Source organism: Carassius auratus, linkage group LG44F, assembly GCF_003368295.1.
Source record: "Carassius auratus strain Wakin linkage group LG44F, ASM336829v1, whole genome shotgun sequence".
NCBI classification, from domain to species: domain Eukaryota; kingdom Metazoa; phylum Chordata; class Actinopteri; order Cypriniformes; family Cyprinidae; genus Carassius; species Carassius auratus.
Genome location: NC_039298.1, coordinates 818,304 through 837,036, shown reverse-complemented (window position 1 = coordinate 837,036; position 18,733 = coordinate 818,304). Strand labels below are relative to the sequence as shown.

The 18,733-nt window shown below is 40.1% G+C and overlaps 2 protein-coding genes across 3 annotated transcripts; both read right to left on the bottom strand.

Annotated features, from left to right (window-relative positions):
* Positions 1-3,317: 3,317 nt before the first annotated feature.
* Positions 3,318-13,046, bottom strand: matcap2 (microtubule associated tyrosine carboxypeptidase 2). Its single transcript, XM_026240931.1, has 7 exons — positions 12,779-13,046; positions 9,092-9,759; positions 7,400-7,543; positions 6,887-7,019; positions 5,456-5,761; positions 4,851-4,948; positions 3,318-3,973 (listed from the first exon to the last, which is right to left on the bottom strand). Exons 1-7 carry the CDS (start codon positions 12,804-12,806, stop codon positions 3,815-3,817), a joined length of 1,536 nt encoding a protein of 511 aa, XP_026096716.1. The 5' UTR covers positions 12,807-13,046; the 3' UTR covers positions 3,318-3,814.
* Positions 13,047-14,006: 960 nt separating this feature from the next.
* Positions 14,007-18,444, bottom strand: LOC113068264 (chromatin target of PRMT1 protein-like). Of its 2 annotated transcripts, none has more exons than XM_026240929.1 (6): positions 18,172-18,444; positions 17,010-17,382; positions 16,171-16,321; positions 15,572-15,749; positions 14,817-14,951; positions 14,007-14,652 (listed from the first exon to the last, which is right to left on the bottom strand). In XM_026240929.1, exons 2-6 carry the CDS (start codon positions 17,102-17,104, stop codon positions 14,453-14,455), a joined length of 759 nt encoding a protein of 252 aa, XP_026096714.1. In that variant the 5' UTR covers positions 17,105-17,382; positions 18,172-18,444; the 3' UTR covers positions 14,007-14,452. The 2 variants fall into 2 exon arrangements, with proteins under 2 accessions (XP_026096714.1, XP_026096715.1); XM_026240930.1 differs by having other exon boundaries at positions 14,435-14,652; positions 17,291-17,382.
* Positions 18,445-18,733: the final 289 nt, after the last annotated feature.

Sequence of the window (18,733 nt, the reverse complement as noted above, 5' to 3'; positions counted from 1 at the left end):
TTCAGTTAATCAGGTCAAATCAAATATACAGTAGCTATCCTGTTTAATGATTAAAGATTTGATCTTTTCTTTTCAATAAAGCTGCCCATGTGTGTCCTCTAGTGGACACTTATCTTTAACTTAAATGTGCATTTCAGAACTAAATGGCAAATTAATATATGTATATGTAATTTATTAATGTAGTATTTAAATCGTATAGTTAAACACAATTTTAACATTGACAATTAGCTTTATAAAAATTGCTTTACATTTAGAATTTTTTAACTAATAAATAGATAATCATCTATCTTGAAGTGGATCTCTATTCAGTGCTGTTCTCTATTAATGCTGATGTAACAAGGACGGGATGTTTTTATAGTTTTATTATTATGTGTTTATGAGTATAACCCATCTCCACGCAGAGCAGAAGTGGCAGATAAATATAATGCTCAGATTTCCACACGCATCCTCATCAAGTTCTCTTAAATCTCACTAAAAATATGTTGCATGTCAACATTTATAGCAATGTTCATTTGTTCAGCTTGATGAATGTCCACATGACACCACAATCCCAGTTTAATCCTACAGATTGCAGGAAGTGTGAAAGCTAAGACCTCATAGAGATTAATGAGCCTCGACACACACCTGTGTGTGTGTGTGTGTGTTGGAAGCACAGGCGAAAACAGAAACCCTTTGTCCTGCTTGTCCGTCCTTGTAGGTGTCAATCAGCCGGTGATCAGGTTACAAAGACATGCGAGAACAGACACCTGTGGAAAGAGTTTGCCAAAAGATCACTTACCGTGTGTTTGAGAGGGCATTGTGGGATTGGAGCTTGATCATTGCTCACTTGTAAACCATGAGCATACTTTACTTTGACGAAAGTCAGGGACATAATTAAAGATTGAGTGTCCTGCGCTTACATGCAGTTTGATGTCATTTCTTTGGTTCAGTGGATTTTACGTTCCCTGTGAATCAATAATACATATTTTACATAAAATGCTATGTAAAGCCATTAGTTTATGTCTCTCAATTTCCAGTCTGAAGATCTTACACTGGTCCTGCTAACCCTTTACAAATCTTAAGCACACACCCTGAATCACATGACTTGCTAGATGTGACATCATTTCCTTGAAGGAAAAGCAACTCCAAGAACAAAGCATGTAGTAGTCATAAACTTTTCCTCATTAAAACATGACATGTCTATCCTGTTGTGTTTATTTGTACTGGACATGAGAACAGATGTCATATATCTATTAGTATTCTTCCTAAATGTTAAATCTTCTGCTAGAATGTTGTTCTTTTTTAGCTTGTGGCCACCATACTAACACACTGCATTGTAAAGATGTCATGTAACAGAGTGGAAATATTAGCTAGAATGTGAAATATTTGGTAAGGATTATTATGTTGAGGTTGATCAGTGTGCTTCAAAGATAAGACTAAAACATATTATTTTTTAAAACTGCTCAGTCTAAAATTCACCAAATTTTAGGAAAGAGTCATTAGGAAGATGGTTCATAACCAAACGCTTACTGTATGCAAGAGATAATACAATATATTTGAAAAATGTCAGATATAATTTCATTTTAATTCAATTTAACATGCTTTAAAATTAACATCTAAACAGAGCTTGTCTGAATGCAAGGCATACATATATTTGATTAATTTAGATATATAAAGATCATATTGAGTTGTTGTCATGGGCCATGAAAACATTTTATAGGCAACTTTTAAAATGTTTTTTTTTGACCAATGGGAAAATGGCAAGAACAGAGCAAGGTCAAAGGTCATACATATCAACAATTCAGTCAAGGTTAAGTAGTTGTGCTAGTGGACATTATTCATATGCAGTATAGTATGTGACATTTAAGACACAAATGATTGTCTGCTTCCATAAAGGACACTTATTAAACAAAGGTTAACATTTTGGCACTTAACAGTGCTTCCCAAAAGTGCTCCAGGAATATGGTTGGGGACCACTGGTTTAAAAGTTATATTGTTAAAAACATGCCATCATATATATATATATATATATATATATATATATATATATATATATATATATATATATATATATATATATATATATATATATATATATATATATATATATATATATATATATATATATATATAAAAGTAAAAATAAGAATATATATATGTATGTGCGTGTGTGTGTGTGTATTAAGCAGTTTATAAAATATCCAGATTAAAGTGTCATAAATATTCAGGATATAAACAGTTTAAGGAATTGTAGTACATATGAATGTTTGGCAATTTGTAACTGATGGTAAGTTGGCCCCTCAGTATCCCCTCAAAAGAGAACACACATGTCCTGAGAACTACAGGGGGCTTAATGCACTGCACTGGCTAAAAAAACCCCCCTCAAAATTATGTTTTACCAGAGAAAAACAAATAAAGCTCCATAGGCTCCTATATAGAGTGCAGAATATTATCCAATCCTGCTACACGAGAAAAAAACAAAACAAAACAAAAACATTTAGAGCAAAAATTAAATGCTAAAAAAATTAAAAAAATGTTTTAAAACCATGAAGGTTTTTTACATCATAACATTTTATAATTTGGTCATTTGTTTTTACATTTTGTAATATTGGTAATGATTAATGACTGTGATATAATATATTTTCACATTACAGTAATCAAAATAAGATTTTAGTAAATTTACGCTAAATGAGATACAAGAATTACACAAATCTGAGCTGAGAGGCCCTACGTGTATTACTGCCCTCGACTAACAATTTTTCTGATCAACTAACAGTTGTTCACTTAAAGTAATTAGTCGGCTAATTGCACATTTATATTTATAAACCATATAATTCATAATAATGAGTCTTTAATTGCCTATAGCCTAGCTTGCCACAGCACACCACAAAAGTAATGATTATAAATGAGTCTAGGTAAAAACTGCAAGACTGCCTTAACATTATAATACTTCATTGATAAACTAGTGTTTTCTGTATTCTCAGCTGCAGTGATGAAGTCTACGACACTGACTTGTCATCTCCACAGACATTCACGTTTCATACGGATTACATCATTTGAAAATATTTGTTTTCCATTTGAATTGGTTCATTTAAAAGTAGACATTTTGCTTTCTCTTTGTTATCTCACAGAGTATCGGCTCTTTTTTTTTTTTTTTGACACGTTCAAGTTCACAGAGACCTAAACGGCAGAAAGTGCACCCTGTTTAACTTCAGAATTTTACAAAAGCACAATGTTTTGTTGATTGTATATTGTGAATTCTGCACCCCTGCCAGATTATGCACCCCTCGTTGAAGTTGCTAACTGCCTAATCCTAACCCCACCCCCCCACCCCCACATCTACTCCTAAACCTACAAGCGAGCAGCCATGTAACGATGCTACTAATAACATGTTTCATATGATAAGCCACATTTAAGGTCCCAAACGAAACAAGCGTTTGGATGTCCTGACCGATGTACTGTAATTACCACATAGACCAGCTGTTAACAATCTGTCCGTCACAGACTACGTGACTTCGACACTTCCTTTGGATTTTTTTGTTCCTGCAACGAAGCGACTTAGAAAATATTGATCGACTATGCCTCTGATGGTTAGTTGACTATTAGGGGGCAGCCCTACCTAAGTGTCATTAAAATAAATAGAAAATTAAAAAAATATTTAATGCTTTAAAAATAGGCTTATTTTTTTATGCAAAAAGTAATTTAATCTTTCTTTCTTTCGTTTTTAGTGAAATATGACCTGGACATGTTTCATTTTTTTTTTATTTATGAATGGTAATGTATGACCTGGACAGGCTTTGTGAGAATCATGCTGGTGGTCGGAGGTCACATAAGTTCAGATAAGTGTGCACAGCTCCTCATCGGTTAACTGGTTGACCTCCATGATTTTATGAAGCTGTTCTGTGTAGCGCGCTTGGTCCTGCAGGAAGTGAGGAATCCGCACATGCTCCAGCAGAGCCAGACTCTTCAGACGCTCCACGTCCTCATATGACACCTGCACAATACACACACACACACACACACACACACAGTAAAACAGGGCTCCATGATTAGCGTGCAAGTCTGTGTAGTTAATGCTGCTCCATGTGAAAGCGTGCAGGTGTTGGAGATTTACTGGTGATTACAGAACCATCTTTACTGACAAGATGCGCATTAAATATTGCATGGGTCTTATCATGCAGCCCTTTTCTGTTTGTCATTTTAGCATGATAATATATATGTTGTTGTGAGCATGTAGGAAATACTCCTGCTGCTCAAATAAAATATAAGAAATAAATTGCGCATATAATATAAATGAAATCACCGTGTAGCAGATCTATACAGGTGGAGCTGGGGAAGGTGGAGGGTTTCTGAAGTGCGCTGCAACTGCTCCAGCGAGCACTAGCCAAGTATAATAACGTTATACAATAATGTTGAGCAGCACGCTCATTGGCTGCTGATGTAAAAAGAAACCAAACAGATGTGCTGTGTGAATAATAATGTGATTATATCAGACTAAATTAGAACCTGTTGGCATCTGTGTTGCCAAGTCTACGATTTTCCTGCAGAACTGGGTTACTTTAACACTGTTGCCACGAGTTGTTTTTAATTTTTGCAGGTTAACGCAATCATAATGACATAAGATTTATCCCCTGGAATGTGAATTTTACTGGAGGATCCCCTTTCAAAAATCCTCTGAAAGCTATTGGGTAAGCTACTGGTAACCCTGATTGGTCTGCATCATCTAGAGTTTCATGTCAAAAAATTTGATATACTAAATTTTTTATTGTGATTTTGGTTACAATTCGATTCATTATGCAGCAAAAAAGTAAAGCTAAAAAAATAAAGTGTGTCAGTAAAGTAACATTTAAACATGTTGACTTCAAACTGACCTTGCCCAGAGCCATAAGCAGCTGGAAGTCAATCTTGTCTCTGTGCCTGAGGATCTTCAGGATGCCATCTAGATAAACTTGGTCTTTACTGAAACAACCTTAATGACAAAAATATTGGATTATTAACATGCATAAACACAATGATGACTCTGTAAGTCATTAAGTCTGAGAATCAAGAATAATGGTTGACCGAAATATTGCCGATATACCGATATATCGGTTGATAATCAGCATTTTTTTTTTAAATATCAGCTCTGTTTAGAAATTGCTGGTTACATTGTTTTCCTTTCTTTTTATTCATATTTGTAACAATTGCTTTATTTGTGAAAAATACTGTAATATAGAATCATTGCCATTTAAATAAATACTTTTACTTCACAGATTAATTTATCAAGTTAAAAAAATTTTTTTTAATTTTAATAATTTACAAATGTAGTATACACATATAAGCAATTTTTATTCAGGTTTTTATTATTTTTTTTACATTTAACAGTGTGATAACAAATATATATCTTCTATATTGGTCATCAACCACACTCCTCTATAAGATATCGGCAACAGAAAGTTGATGTAGGCTGACCACTACTCAGGAGGAAGTGCTGTACCTGGCAGTGCTGTGTCGGTCTGTCCTCGTTTGGCTCTGACGCAGTAGTCCCATCGTGTGTTGGGGTCGTGGACAAACCGGCCCAGGTTGTGAAACAGCTGTGAGAAGGACATGCGGCTGGCCTGGTAGACGGTGTAGTAGAGCAGGGCGGCGCGCCACAGGGTGGGGTCCTTGCGGAAGAGCACGCTGTGGATGCTGGCCAGACCCTCCTCAGTGGGGTTGATGGGCCGCAGACCGTGTTTCTTCCTGCCGCCACCGCTGCTCCACGGCTGGTGACTGTTGTTGATGCCACGGAAGTAGTGTGTACCTACACGAAAGATGAAGGTGGGTTTGCTTAAGCAACCAAATCACAACAATCTGGATTCATTACTTCATACCAGAAGATCAAAGTCAATCAGAATTTATAACCACTACAATAACTATGAATAATTTGTGGATTCATGTGTTATTTGTAATAAATAAATGAAATGGTGTGTAGATGACGCATGAATTAAATAAAGCAGCTCAATTCATTCACGATTAAAAGCCATTGTCACACTTCTTATGATATCCTTTTAGCATACTAAAGATACACTTTAGAATACTTTTAAAAAGCAGTACTCATTACAGAAAAAATATAAATATATTTAAATATACTGTAATATGAGATACTTTAAAAGAATAAACTAAATGTAAGATGCTAAACTGAATGCTAACCACAATAAAAATGAAATTGTATAATAGTTTAAATGTGTATCAAATGCAATTAACTTTTTTTGCCCAACTTAAATAGGACTTTATGTCATTTCATATACATGTGCTTTAGTCTGTTAGTCAACACATCAAAATAAGTGCACTTATTTAAAGCATGACAAAAGATTCTTAAAACAATTATTTAAAATGCATTAAACTTGCAATTTGACATGGTTATAAAATGACCTTTTGAAAAATGTACTTAAGTTTTAAGAAAGTCATGAAAGTCTCTCTTTAAGTAAACTTGAAGAGTTTAAATGCACTTTTAATATTTGAATTACACTACAAGTGCACTAATAATACATTTAACCACACTTCTTTTTCACAAGGGACTCGCTTGTGACTACTGAACATATCTTTACCAAAACATTGGAAATAGTTGCCAGGTCATGTCTCCAGCAGCCAACCCCTGATTTCTGAACAGACAAACAGAGAAAGTGAAGGAGAGAGAACACACAGCGTGGGAGTGTAATTACTGGGGGCCTGACACTGAGCTCTGATACGCTCAGGGTGTAATAGTCCCTGACAGCAGGAACACAAGCTGTTGCCGACACGGACGGCTGATTTTCCTGGGGTGACCGAGACATTATCCAAAGTACAGAACACAAGAGACCGGAGCTGGTGGATCGTGTAAGACTTGAATAGTTCTCTAATGCGAGACTCAACGGACTGTGAGATGCTGATACAGACAAACACGCACCGATTTCGTGCCTCAGCATCCCCTCCAGCCACTGCTCTCTGGCAGTAGAGATGTTAATGGTGAGTGTAGGTCTGCCGTTCACCACAGTCATAGACGCTCTGGACAGGAGGTCATCAGTAAGATTAACCACGATCTGCAGAGACAGAGGAATTTCTACATTCAATTGTCATAAAGCTCTCACAATAATAAAAATATCAATCAACTACACTACCATTCAAAAGACTGGGGTCAGTAACAGCAGCAAATCATCAAATTATACTGATTTCTGAAGGATTGTCTGAAAATTCAGCTTATTTTGTAATAATATTTTTAATATTTTAGCGTATTTTTGATCAAATAAATGCAAGTTTGGTGAGCATAAGAGACAAACAAATCTTACTGACCACAAACATATCATTATTTTGTATATTTCTCTACTTTTTGATGTTCATGAGATTCTCTTTGGTTGAATTAAAAGGAGTTAAATGTGAATAATATACATAATGCTTCTTTGTGATGATTTCGCTGTCTCACCTCTCCCATGCACCCTTCCTTCTCCATGTATTTTTTGACATGGTACCAGATGCGGCTCTTGGTGAGGAGGTTTCCTCCAGTAGCCTGTTCAAACTTCTCATAGGAGCCGTATTTCTGCACGGCCAACTCCATGATGCGCACAGCCTGAGACCACAGCAAACACTCAAAGATGAGCAATAGAAGACAACTTTTACAAATTCAGCACAGCAAAAATTATTTTTTGTTTATGCCAGGGGTCATTCTTTTTAAAACAGATACCATTGCATTTAAGATTTTTGATTCTAATATAAATGTTTTACTTTACAATACTTTCAATATTAAATAACTCATGTATTTGTATATGTTGGCTTCCCAATTATTCCAATAGGGTTCCCTTGTGTAGAAATGTACGATAGTAGGACTGATATTTGGGCCTGTTTGTGCTTTGAGATAAACTCTGGCTGTGTAATGCAGAGGCATAGCTCAGTTAACGCTCAATTGTTATGTCATGAATGTACAGACCTCAGTGAATAACTAGGCCATTGCTGGGGCTTTGGTGCGGTGTGGATGTATGAAAACTGATTTGTGATATGTCAGGATATGCTTGAGGCTGATCCACAGTGAGCTCGGCACTCTGAGATAATCAATATAATGGACTGAAATGAATGCATTTCTCCTTTGCTGCAGCACATAAAGCTCTAAAACAGCCACTATATCCTGCTATATGTTCATTTAAACATTATCCAACTCTCTGGTAAAATATAACTTGGTATGTTGTTTTTGTTGGCTTTTTTAGGCCAGGAAAACTATTATGGGATCTCTGATGCCCTGTACAAAGTGCTCTGTACAGTGTTGGCTCTGTTAATAGCTAGCAGGGAACTGAATTAAATTGAATTGATGAACTCTTTAACCTTCAAGGAGGTTTATTTGTCTGATTGTGTTTTTGGCAGCACATACAGTTTTAGCACATTGCTTTGAGCTGTGTGTTAAAGGTAAAGCACCTGTTTCTATCGAGGACCACGGCCCTGCAGAGTTTAGTTTCAAGCCTAATTAAACACATCTGATCCATCTAATCAAGTTCTTAGGGGTTATTTGCAAACTACTGGTATGTGTGTTAGAGGAGGATAGGAACTGCAGCCCCCCAGGAGCTGGATTATGGGGTGTGAATGAAAATAACTGACACAAACCCATAGAGAAGATTTCAGCACAAAAAATGATGAAGGCAAATGAACGATACATGTGGCCAATCGTGAGAGAGAATCAAATAGAAACCTTGAGGGCAGATTTGCTGTGTCTTCAAGCTCTTAAACCAGGTTCAGGCCAGGTCAGCTCTCAGACACACATGGCCGAATCTCTATGTACATTTGCTAATTCTCTCCCAAGTCCCTTTGAAAGCAATGCAGTGTGCAATAAAATGTAAACAAAACAATTTGACATAAAAGCATTTGTTAATTACTCATAGGTTGCACCCCAATTTGCATTCTTTCCAGTTACATAGAGTAGTATAAGGGCATCACAACACTTGTATGATAAAGATGTAAACAGTGGCAAAGTATGAATGTATGTCTTGGGTGAATTTTAGGATAATGGAATTTACTAGATGTTGATGCTAGCGGCGCCATCTGTCCGCGGCCCCAAGCTTAGTCGTGCTATACATGTTTTATGAATTGTTCTAGACACGCAATGCGCTTCTCATCCGGTATGGACACTCACCTGTGTGAGGAAGCGGTCTGAAGCGGTGCTGTGCTTTGCTAGTACTTGTGGAGGCAAAGGGTTGCTGTACTCAAACTGAGGGTTGCATTTAAATTCTGATTTGAAAAACCTGGCCTTCTCTTTCTCCACATTAGACGGTTTTATGGCAGTGAGGATGCAGAGCTTCTTTATTGAGTTCTCTCCATCACGAGGAGCAGGGAACACTCTGGACAGCTGTGGGAGTTTGGTGCTGGCCGGGTAGCAGTTTTTTGGCCTGGGGATGGGGCCGGGGGCCAGGCGGATGGCACTCCCCAGCACGGTGATGCTGTTAGTTTGCTTGGAACTGCTGGTGGAGAAACAGGAGAACACCGACTGAGAATGCCTGCTGTCTCTGCAACCAAAGGCCAGGCCACTCATCGTTAGAGGTGCAAGGGTCGGCAAGGGCATGTTGGGATGCCTTGCCGTGGAGACTCTTTTGGGGCACTTGTAGGAGGAGTGTTTAGGGCTCTCCTGAGCATCTGACTCTTTCTGCAGCAGTGTGTTGTAGCTGCTGGTGGCTGTGTTGAACAGGTCCTTCAGAACACCAGAGGATATGTGCTCCAGACGCAGCTGACTGGGGCTCACAGGCTTCTCCATCGGACTTAGGACACAACTCTTAGACATTTCCATCTCTGGCCAATGGAGCCGTTCTGGAAGGAAATGAAACAACAACAAAAAACAACGTTCATATACGATATATACTTAAGTATGTACCACAGTAAATTGCTGTCTTGTAGTTGAGAACAGCTCATTCAATTCCAGGCCTTTTGGTACTTTTCCACTGTATGGTACAACACGGTACGGTTCACTTTTGGAGGCTTTTCCACTGGGTACAGTACCTGGTTTTTTTGTACTGCACTGAGCCGTACCGAGCCAAGTCATATCACGTAGTGGAAAAGCGCCATTTGAGCCAAGTCCGAGACCAGAAGAGGGCCACTTTGAGTCTGACACTAGAAGAAGGTAAAGTCTAAGTCAAGTTTGAGACTAAAAGAGGACCATATTCTGGTCAAGTACAGGACCAGAAGAAAGGTGCATCGGAGTCAAGTTTGAGACCAGAAGAGAGCTATGTTCGAGTCAACTTTGAGACCAGAAGATGGTTGCATCTGAGTCAAGTTTGAGACCAGAAGAGAGCTGCATTCGAGTCAAGTTTGAGACCAGAATAGAGATGCATTCGAGTCAAGTTTGAGACCAGAAGAGGGCTGTGTTCGAGTCAAGTTTAAGGCTGGAAGAGAGCTGCATCTGAGTCAAGTTTGAGACCAGAAGAGAGCTGCGTTCTAGTCAAGTTTGAGACCAGAAGAGAGCTACATCTGAGTCAAGATTGAGACCAGAAGAGATCTGCGTTCTAGTCAAGTTTGAGACCAGAAGAGATCTGCGTTCTAGTCAAGTTTGAGACCAGAAGAGATCTGCGTTCTAGTCAAGTTTGAGACCAGAAGAGGGCTGCGTTCGAGTCAAGTTTGAGACCAGAAGAGATCTGCTTTCGAGTCAAGTTTGAGACCAGAAGAAGGTTGCATCTGAGTCAAGTTTGAGACCAGAAGAGAGCTGCTTTTGAGTCAAGTTTGAGACCAGAAGAGGGCTGTGTTCGAGTCAAGTTTAAGGCTGGAAGAGAGCTGCATCTGAGTCAAGTTTGAGACCAGAAGAGAGCTGCGTTCTAGTCAAGTTTGAGACCAGAAGAGATCTGCGTTCTAGTCAAGTTTGAGACCAGAAGAGATCTGCGTTCTAGTCAAGTTTGAGACCAGAAGAGATCTGCGTTCGAGTCAAGTTTGAGACCAGAAGAGAGCTGCATCTGAGTCAAGTTTGAGACCAGAAGAGGGCTGCGTTCGAGTCAAGTTTGAGACCAGAAGAGATCTGCTTTCGAGTCAAGTTTGAGACCAGAAGAGGGCTGCGTTCAAGTCAAGTTTGAGACCAGAAGAGATCTGCTTTCGAGTCAAGTTTGAGACCAGAAGAGAGCTGCGTTCCAAGTCAAGTTTGAGACCAGAAGAGAGCTGCGTTCAAGTCAAGTTTGAGACCAGAAGAGATCTGCTTTCGAGTCAAGTTTGAGACCAGAAGAAGGTTGCATCTGAGTCAAGTTTGAGACCAGAAGAGGGCTGCATCTGAGTCAAGTTTGAGAACAGAAGAGAGCTGCTTTTGAGTCAAGTTTGAGACCAGAAGAGGGCTGCGTTCGAGTCAATTTAGAGACCAGAAGAGATCTGCTTTCGAGTCAAGTTTGAGACCAGAAGAGAGCTGTGTTCGAGTCAACTTTGAGACCAGAAGATGCTTGCATCTGAGTCAAGTTTGAGACCAGAAGAGGGCTGCGTTCGAGTCAAGTTTGAGACCAGAAGAGGGCTGCATCTGAGTCAAGTTTGAGAGCAGAAGAGAGCTGCTTTTGAGTCAAGTTTGAGACCAGAAGATGCTTGCATCTGAGTCAAGTTTGAGACCAGAAGAGGGCTGCGTTCGAGTCAAGTTTGAGACCAGAAGAGGGCTGCATCTGAGTCAAGTTTGAGAGCAGAAGAGAGCTGCTTTTGAGTCAAGTTTGAGACCAGAAGAGGGTCACACCCAAATCAAAACCAAGACCGGAAGAGGCTCAAGTTTGAGTCAGGTCTGTGCTGAGAAGCGGGCTGCATCTGAGTTAAGTTTGAGTCCAAATGCTGCTGGGTTCATGACAAAACCGAGACATTGAAACTCTAGAGTTCGGCCCTGAGTACTATGACCTCTATACTACTCTATGATACTTTATTGCTAATCTAAAAACACCTTTTTGCCATGACAATATCAACATATATTAGGATGGGATAACAGTGCACCAGGTGGAATTTCAAGAAATGGAAATACTGCAGTTCTTAAACTTGAGAGCAGTCCCGCAATTGTCATTTCAGTGTTGCGTCCCCATTTCCCTGGAAACAAAATATCCTTCACCCACTTAACCTTGACTCCAACAAAAGACGAGAAACAGATCCGAACTGCACAGTGAAATGAAGCATGCTGGAAGCAGTCTAGTGAGTTCACTTCACAGACAAGGCTAATCCTATTGGAGAGCAAAACAAATACTATTCCCCATTCCGCATGACAGGTACTGCTTGACAGTCATGCCCTGCAATGAATGATCCTGCAAGCTTTCGTAATCCCGTCATCCGCTGAAATCATCTGCTATATGAATAAATGTACTGTAATACTGTAATTTGTTACTCCATCATCTCAGGAGGATAGACTTAGGATACATATAATATATCTGTGTTATGTCAGGCAACTCTGTGGCACACAAGGCCCCACTAGACCACGTGCCTGTGTGAAATGATCCAAGGCCTTATCAGAGAGAACAGCTCTGTCAGGTGCACTGAAGTAGAAGCACCACAGCCTCAGCACCAGAGAGCCACAGAAGTGAAGAAGCACATACAACTGTCCGTCTATGTTAAGATCTTTAGGGCTCCATTCGATGATGGAGCATGCATAAAGTACAATTGGATACACTAAACATGCCAATGCATAGGACACGAAAAAGTTAACTCATTTTATTTCCTGGAGCCATTTTTACAATTAGTTTTAATAGTATAGCAGTAACTTAGATGCAAGCATGAAGTCTCAGTAATTAGTTCTAATGAGTCTCGTTTTAATTAAATACCCACTTCAGTGCCCTGGCGCAGTAGGTTATTATGTCTATGCAATCTGAAGAACTGAATACTCAGACTCACTCACCTATAACTTCAATGGATTCAAGCATCATCTCGCTCGCGCTGTGCAGCCTCAACTTTTCAGCCGTGAAGCAAATGTTTTTTTTATATAAAATAATGAAACGCACGAACGAAACGACAAATGCTCAGTAACGCGGGTATAGTATTTTACATATGTACAGCGCAGAGTAATGCTGTAATTTGCAAATCTCCGCTCGCAGGATCTGAACGCGCTCAATCTCCGCCGCACAACTGCTTCTGTCCGGACGCTGGAGCGAGCGTCAGCGCATAAGCGCGTTTCCATGGTGCGCTGTCAACGTCAGCCCCCAAGACGTCAGTTCCGTTTCGAAGAGGCTCGAGTCGTGAAATATTTATTTTACTGTCTATGGAAATAGTTATCGTTGTAATTTTATAAGTGATAGTTGTTTCAGAATGCATTTCATCATCACGGCAAATATTTTAACGCATTTAAATGCTTAAAACAGACCAAATGTGTTAAGCATGTTTACATTTACAGTTACATTTCTAATATTGTATCTCTTAAACGTATCTATAATTAAGGTTTCAGAGCTTCAAATACGTAATGGTTCTCTGTCGAAATATCTATTATTAATTTTTTTCTACTTTATGTCTTCATCGACAACTTTGGTTTCATCCTTGCTCCTTGTTTTTTTTAAATTGTAAATTAAGCAATACCTTTTTTTATCTATAATAATAAAAGAACATAAGCATTAGGACCTTATGATTACTATTTAACGATGCTATAAAAAAAACACTTTAGATCAACCTCTGAGTTCATGTTTTTGACGTTTCAACCCCTTGTATTGTTCAGCATATTGAAACATTTAATATAATTTCTGATATTTATAGACCATTGAACAGCGTTAGCCACTAGCACAAACATCCCAGCTCTCATTACTCATCCTACACATTTATATTAGAATTATACACATCTAAATGATTAAGAAATAAATAAATAAAACCCGGGCACACGCAGCTTTATATCTCCCTCTTGTAGAAATAATGAACATTTGAAGCTTGTAAGTAAGTTAATGTTGATGATAATGATCAAGGAGTTAATGGAAACATATGCATCTTTTGGCCAAGATTTATTTGAAGCAAAAAAAAAAAAAAAAAAAAAAAAAAAGGCTGTGGGTTACAATATACTTTTAAACATCTTTTATGACAGACAAAAAAAGCCTTAAGATTGTGTATACTGAATAAAAGTTCCCCTTTAAAACAATAAAAATACAGTTTCATTTTTGTAGAACATTATGGCAGTCTGTTCATCTCTATAAAGCACATTTTAACACCAGACGATCAAATGTCCCTGCTTACAGTTCTGCTTACATTGGGACATTTTCAGCCAATAAAAACACGCACCATCTCTCTTATAGTTCAATGGAAAACATGTTTTTTTTCTCCCTTCACTTTATTGCCCAGTGTTTTCTAAGAGGACCTGTGTTTCAGAACTGTGGTCAGGCTTTTATGATGATACAGAGAGTTCAGTTTAGACAAACGCGAGTGGCGACTCACAAATCTTTGAAGATAACGGGGATGGAACCATAACTTTGTACAACCTTCAAGTTTAAAACGTCTTCTCAGGGAGTGTTGAAGAGCAACAGCTTTAATGGAACTGAATGTGCATCTTGTCAATCAGTCTATTATCTGCAGATCTTCGGGGGGCTGTTGTCTCTGGTTACTCCATGCTCTCAGGGTCTGCCTGGGACATGTACGCGTCCAGCTCGGCGTCCAGATGGCCCTTGGTCTTGGACATGTAAGCATCAATCTGGTTGTCCAGCTGCTCTCGTGTGACGATGGGGCGTCCTGCTCCTCGGCCTCTGCCGCGTCCACGACCCCTTCCTGCAAACCCTCCACGACCTCTCAGACCCCCGCGGCCTAAGAGAGACAAACATCAACTTAAGCATGAAAGCACAAAACAGAAAAACCTAACTTTTAAGTCTCACTAAAACAGAAGTTTCAATAGTCTTTTTTTCCTTACTGAGGTGTGTATATAGGAGCGAAACGGCAGTACTTGATTAATTGTTGGTGGTATTTCTCACCTCTTCCTCCAGCTGCTCCACGTGCTGCTCCTCGGCCTCCCAGAGCACCTCGTCCTACGCCTCCTCCACGCTGACGCATGCCTCGACGGAGACCCATGCGTCCAGGACCACCCCTGCCTCTCATCTGACCGGCACCTAACACATCAAAACAATGCTTTCAGCAGAGGAAAACACTTCCTTAATGCACAAGAGAGTACTTGCAAAGAACTGGCTTTTCTTTTACTGTTAACTTCTCTCAATAACTGAAAGATAATTCAAGAAATTTTTTTACTACTTATGTACCACTGAATAAAGTCAAACATATTTGGAACAACAAGAAGCCGAGTAAATGCCAATATGAGGTCCCTTTGATCATCTGCACTCGTTGACTAGTAAGGCAGGCCAAGGCGGTCTTGTTCGGTTATCACCCAGAGGCTTCACGACAGGTGCAGGCGCTACAAGCCCTGTAGCACACCAGGAGTCTCCGAAAAGCCATAAAACAACAGCTTAGACCAATCAGCACACTGTGAAGTCCAGAGGGTAGGTGTAAAGAACCGTGTAACGCACCAGCTGCACTGCAGTGATTGACAACTCCAGATGAAGCACAGCCGTCTTCTGAAATGTTAAGTAACTCACACACTGTACTTTCAGCAGAAATACACTGGAATGCATCTAATTATCTCTTCTTCTGATTTAGAACTGCAGCAGCCTGTGTTTTTATTCATTGCAGGCCAGTGGTGTGAGAAGTACACTGGAGAACATGTAAAGAGTGTCACCTCTAAGAGAGAGCGCTCCTCTCATGACTCCACCTCTCCCTCTTCCCCGCAGTCCTCGTCCAGCTCCACGCAGTCCTCCAGGAAAACCCCGTCCTCTGGCGTTGCCCGGCATCAGCGGGCCGATGGGACGACCCAGTCTGGCCTGGATGTTGCTCTTCCCGAGTCGCTGCTTCAGGCTCTACAGGTGGGTCATATAAAAAGATTGTTTCTCTGGGCTTAAATGTGGTACGCCTAACTTATAAAGTCAGCATGAAATAACTCTTGTAACAATATGCAACATGAAACTTTGTTTTTACCCATCAGAAAAGTGTACGTTTCATACCAGAATGAAGTCTGCAGTTTTGTGTCTTTAGATTGTAATGTCTTACTGTTATTGTCATGAACGTTACATAACATTGTTCTCCAACATTAAATAACCATGCAAACCATTTGCAAATCTTTAGTACGTCCGGCTGAACTACCTACAACATTATGCTAAAATAAATTCCTGGACGCTTGGATAACATGAATCAACAGGCTCGTGCTCGTCAGCTGAAAGTACAATTGTTTCACGCGCACCCAGTCAGCTGATTTCATCTTTGTGCATGTTCCTCTCTTACCTGTTTGTGTTGCAGGGCAGCCTGCACAGAGGGCCTGTTCTCCATCTGCTGAGCGAGACGACGGTTCCTCGCACTGGCTGCATGCTGCTGCTGCACGCTCGCCCGGATGCTACTCACTGTCGGCTGCTTGTTCTTCAGCATGTTCGTGAAGCTTTTGGGACACAACAGAAGGAGGAGGACAGAGAGAGAGAGAGAGAGAGAGAGAGAGGAGGGAAAGGGGGATACGAGGAAAGGAGGGTTCCAAATCAAATCATTTCACACAGCATGGACGCAGCTCTAGAGAATGCCCTTCTTAGACCACAGCTGCTTTCATTTACTCTCTCTCTCGGTTACATGTGAAGACACCCCAACATATTAGCTTTGCTTTTAACGTCTACGACGTGGTTTAGAGAGAGGACAGGGATAGAGAAGAGGCAGGGGAGATTTCTGAGTGATTGCCACTTACAGGCCGCCATCATCCGACATGTATACACCACACGGTGAGTCGACCCGGGGCTAGAGAGGGGTGTCTGGACACCCAGCCACTTACAACCAAGACCGTGACCCGACACACTGTTCTGAGAGACGCTTCTGATGAGAAGAAGGGAAGGGGGTTTTGGGAGGGACAGGTCACGTCTCGGTACGGACTGAGCACCTTAATCTGCAGACAGCCAGAGAGAAAGAGAGAAACGCAGAGGAGGAGCAGAAACCTCATCTGAGAGAGAGAGAGAGAGAGCGAGAGTGTGTGTGTTTTTGTGTTAGAGAGGGCAAGAGAAACAGATGGCACACACACACACCATCCTGCATTATCATCTTATTCCCATGGCTGAGGATGCTCTTCTGCAGTGCAGTCGGCTTACCTCACCATTACCCTCTCACCTCCAGGTGTGCGCCGCTCACACAAGAGACACCTCGCCAAACACGGCACGCGATCAGATCTGTAACATTCAATCATGTAATCGCTGTCATGTTGGGTGAGCGGCGCACACCGCGAGGGCGGTCTAGCGTCCGCGTCAGGTCTGATGTCTCCCCCTCAATGACCTCCATAGTACACGCGTCTTGAGGCTTGATGCCTTAGTTATTTCTGTATGCTTTTCCCCCTGGCCTTGAGATAATGCTGTCAGGATGCGTAGCGCCTCACCGCTGATTCAGGGACACCTTGGTGGTGCTTTTCAGCACGACTTTTTGAGAAGAAGGGGCGCTCATGTTCCTTCAGACTTGCGGGGATCTCTTCTGTAAGAGAGAAACAGCAGAATACAGATGTTAGGTATCTATACTGCGTGAAACGAAAGTGAAAGTCTCACAGAGAGAAACAAGAACGTTAGTGGAGAAATCTGATGTAATAAAAAAGGCAATACACACTATATTCAAAACACTTTTAGACAAAAAATACAGTGGATGTTATCTTTTGAAACACTCTCCATGAAAATGAATAAAGATTTTTACAGATTTTTCATGATTTCATCAATACATCACTATTTCAAAGTGAAGGCCAGAACGCACTCTCTGACTCTGATGACTACTCTTCTTCCATATTAATAAGTTACAGTTGCTTTGTAAAATATTTACAAAAATAAGTCACCAGATATCAAAACTACAGTCTTTAGGCTTTCCAATGATATATAGTTTGTCAAGATTTCTTTAGGTTCAGACTAAGATTTTACTGTTTAAAACATGTAATGGCATTTGGACAGTGACAGGTTAAATCAGGGCTTTCAATCTTTTAGATACCACGGGCCCCCAAACATGAACCCTCTTAATGTAAGGGAAATCCTTGCTAAAACGACGGCCAAAAATGCCCAGTAGGTTTTAAAACATTATGTTGTTCATACCAGGAGTCAACATAATGGAGAAACAACAAGATTGACCGGTTTCGGCTAGCAGATGGATTTACTTTACGTTACGTAACGGAGTCTGACTGTTCGCCGCTCTTGTACTTCAGTATCACCGTAACTCACACAAAACTCGCTCGTATTTACATATTCACCAATCTAATGTTACATTTGAAATGTGAACCCTTACCTTTTCTTTGAAAGACTCGTGTAGATTTGTTAGCCGTGTAGCTTTAGCTCGACGACGCTCGACTCGACCAAATTCAAACTTCTCTACTTGACGCCCGAGAACTGTACAACTACTGCCCCTCTTCCAAATATATCTTAGAACTTAAAAACAAAGCAATATCCAACTAAACTGGTTTAAAAAAAAAAACACCAATCTACTTCTACTCCGCAGCTCTGTCGGCCTCACTGCTCTCATTCATCACAAAATGGTGCTAACAACTACGAGAGCTAGGAAAATGGAGCGCTACTTACTGCTTCAGATATCGCGAGATTTCATCGTGAGAGGCTGTGTGCCAAAATAGCTACTACCATACTAGGACTAGGGCACGTGCGTAAACGCTATGGATTAAGATTTTAAGTACTTTAAATAATAATAATAATAATAATAAAAAAAGTAATTTGAGCAACAAAATAAAAAGTGACCCACCCCTTTTTATGATTATAAAGTATTATTTTACTGTCATTTTACATTATATTTCATTTATTTTAGACCAGACATGTTTGATTTTGTTCTTCGTTTTGCA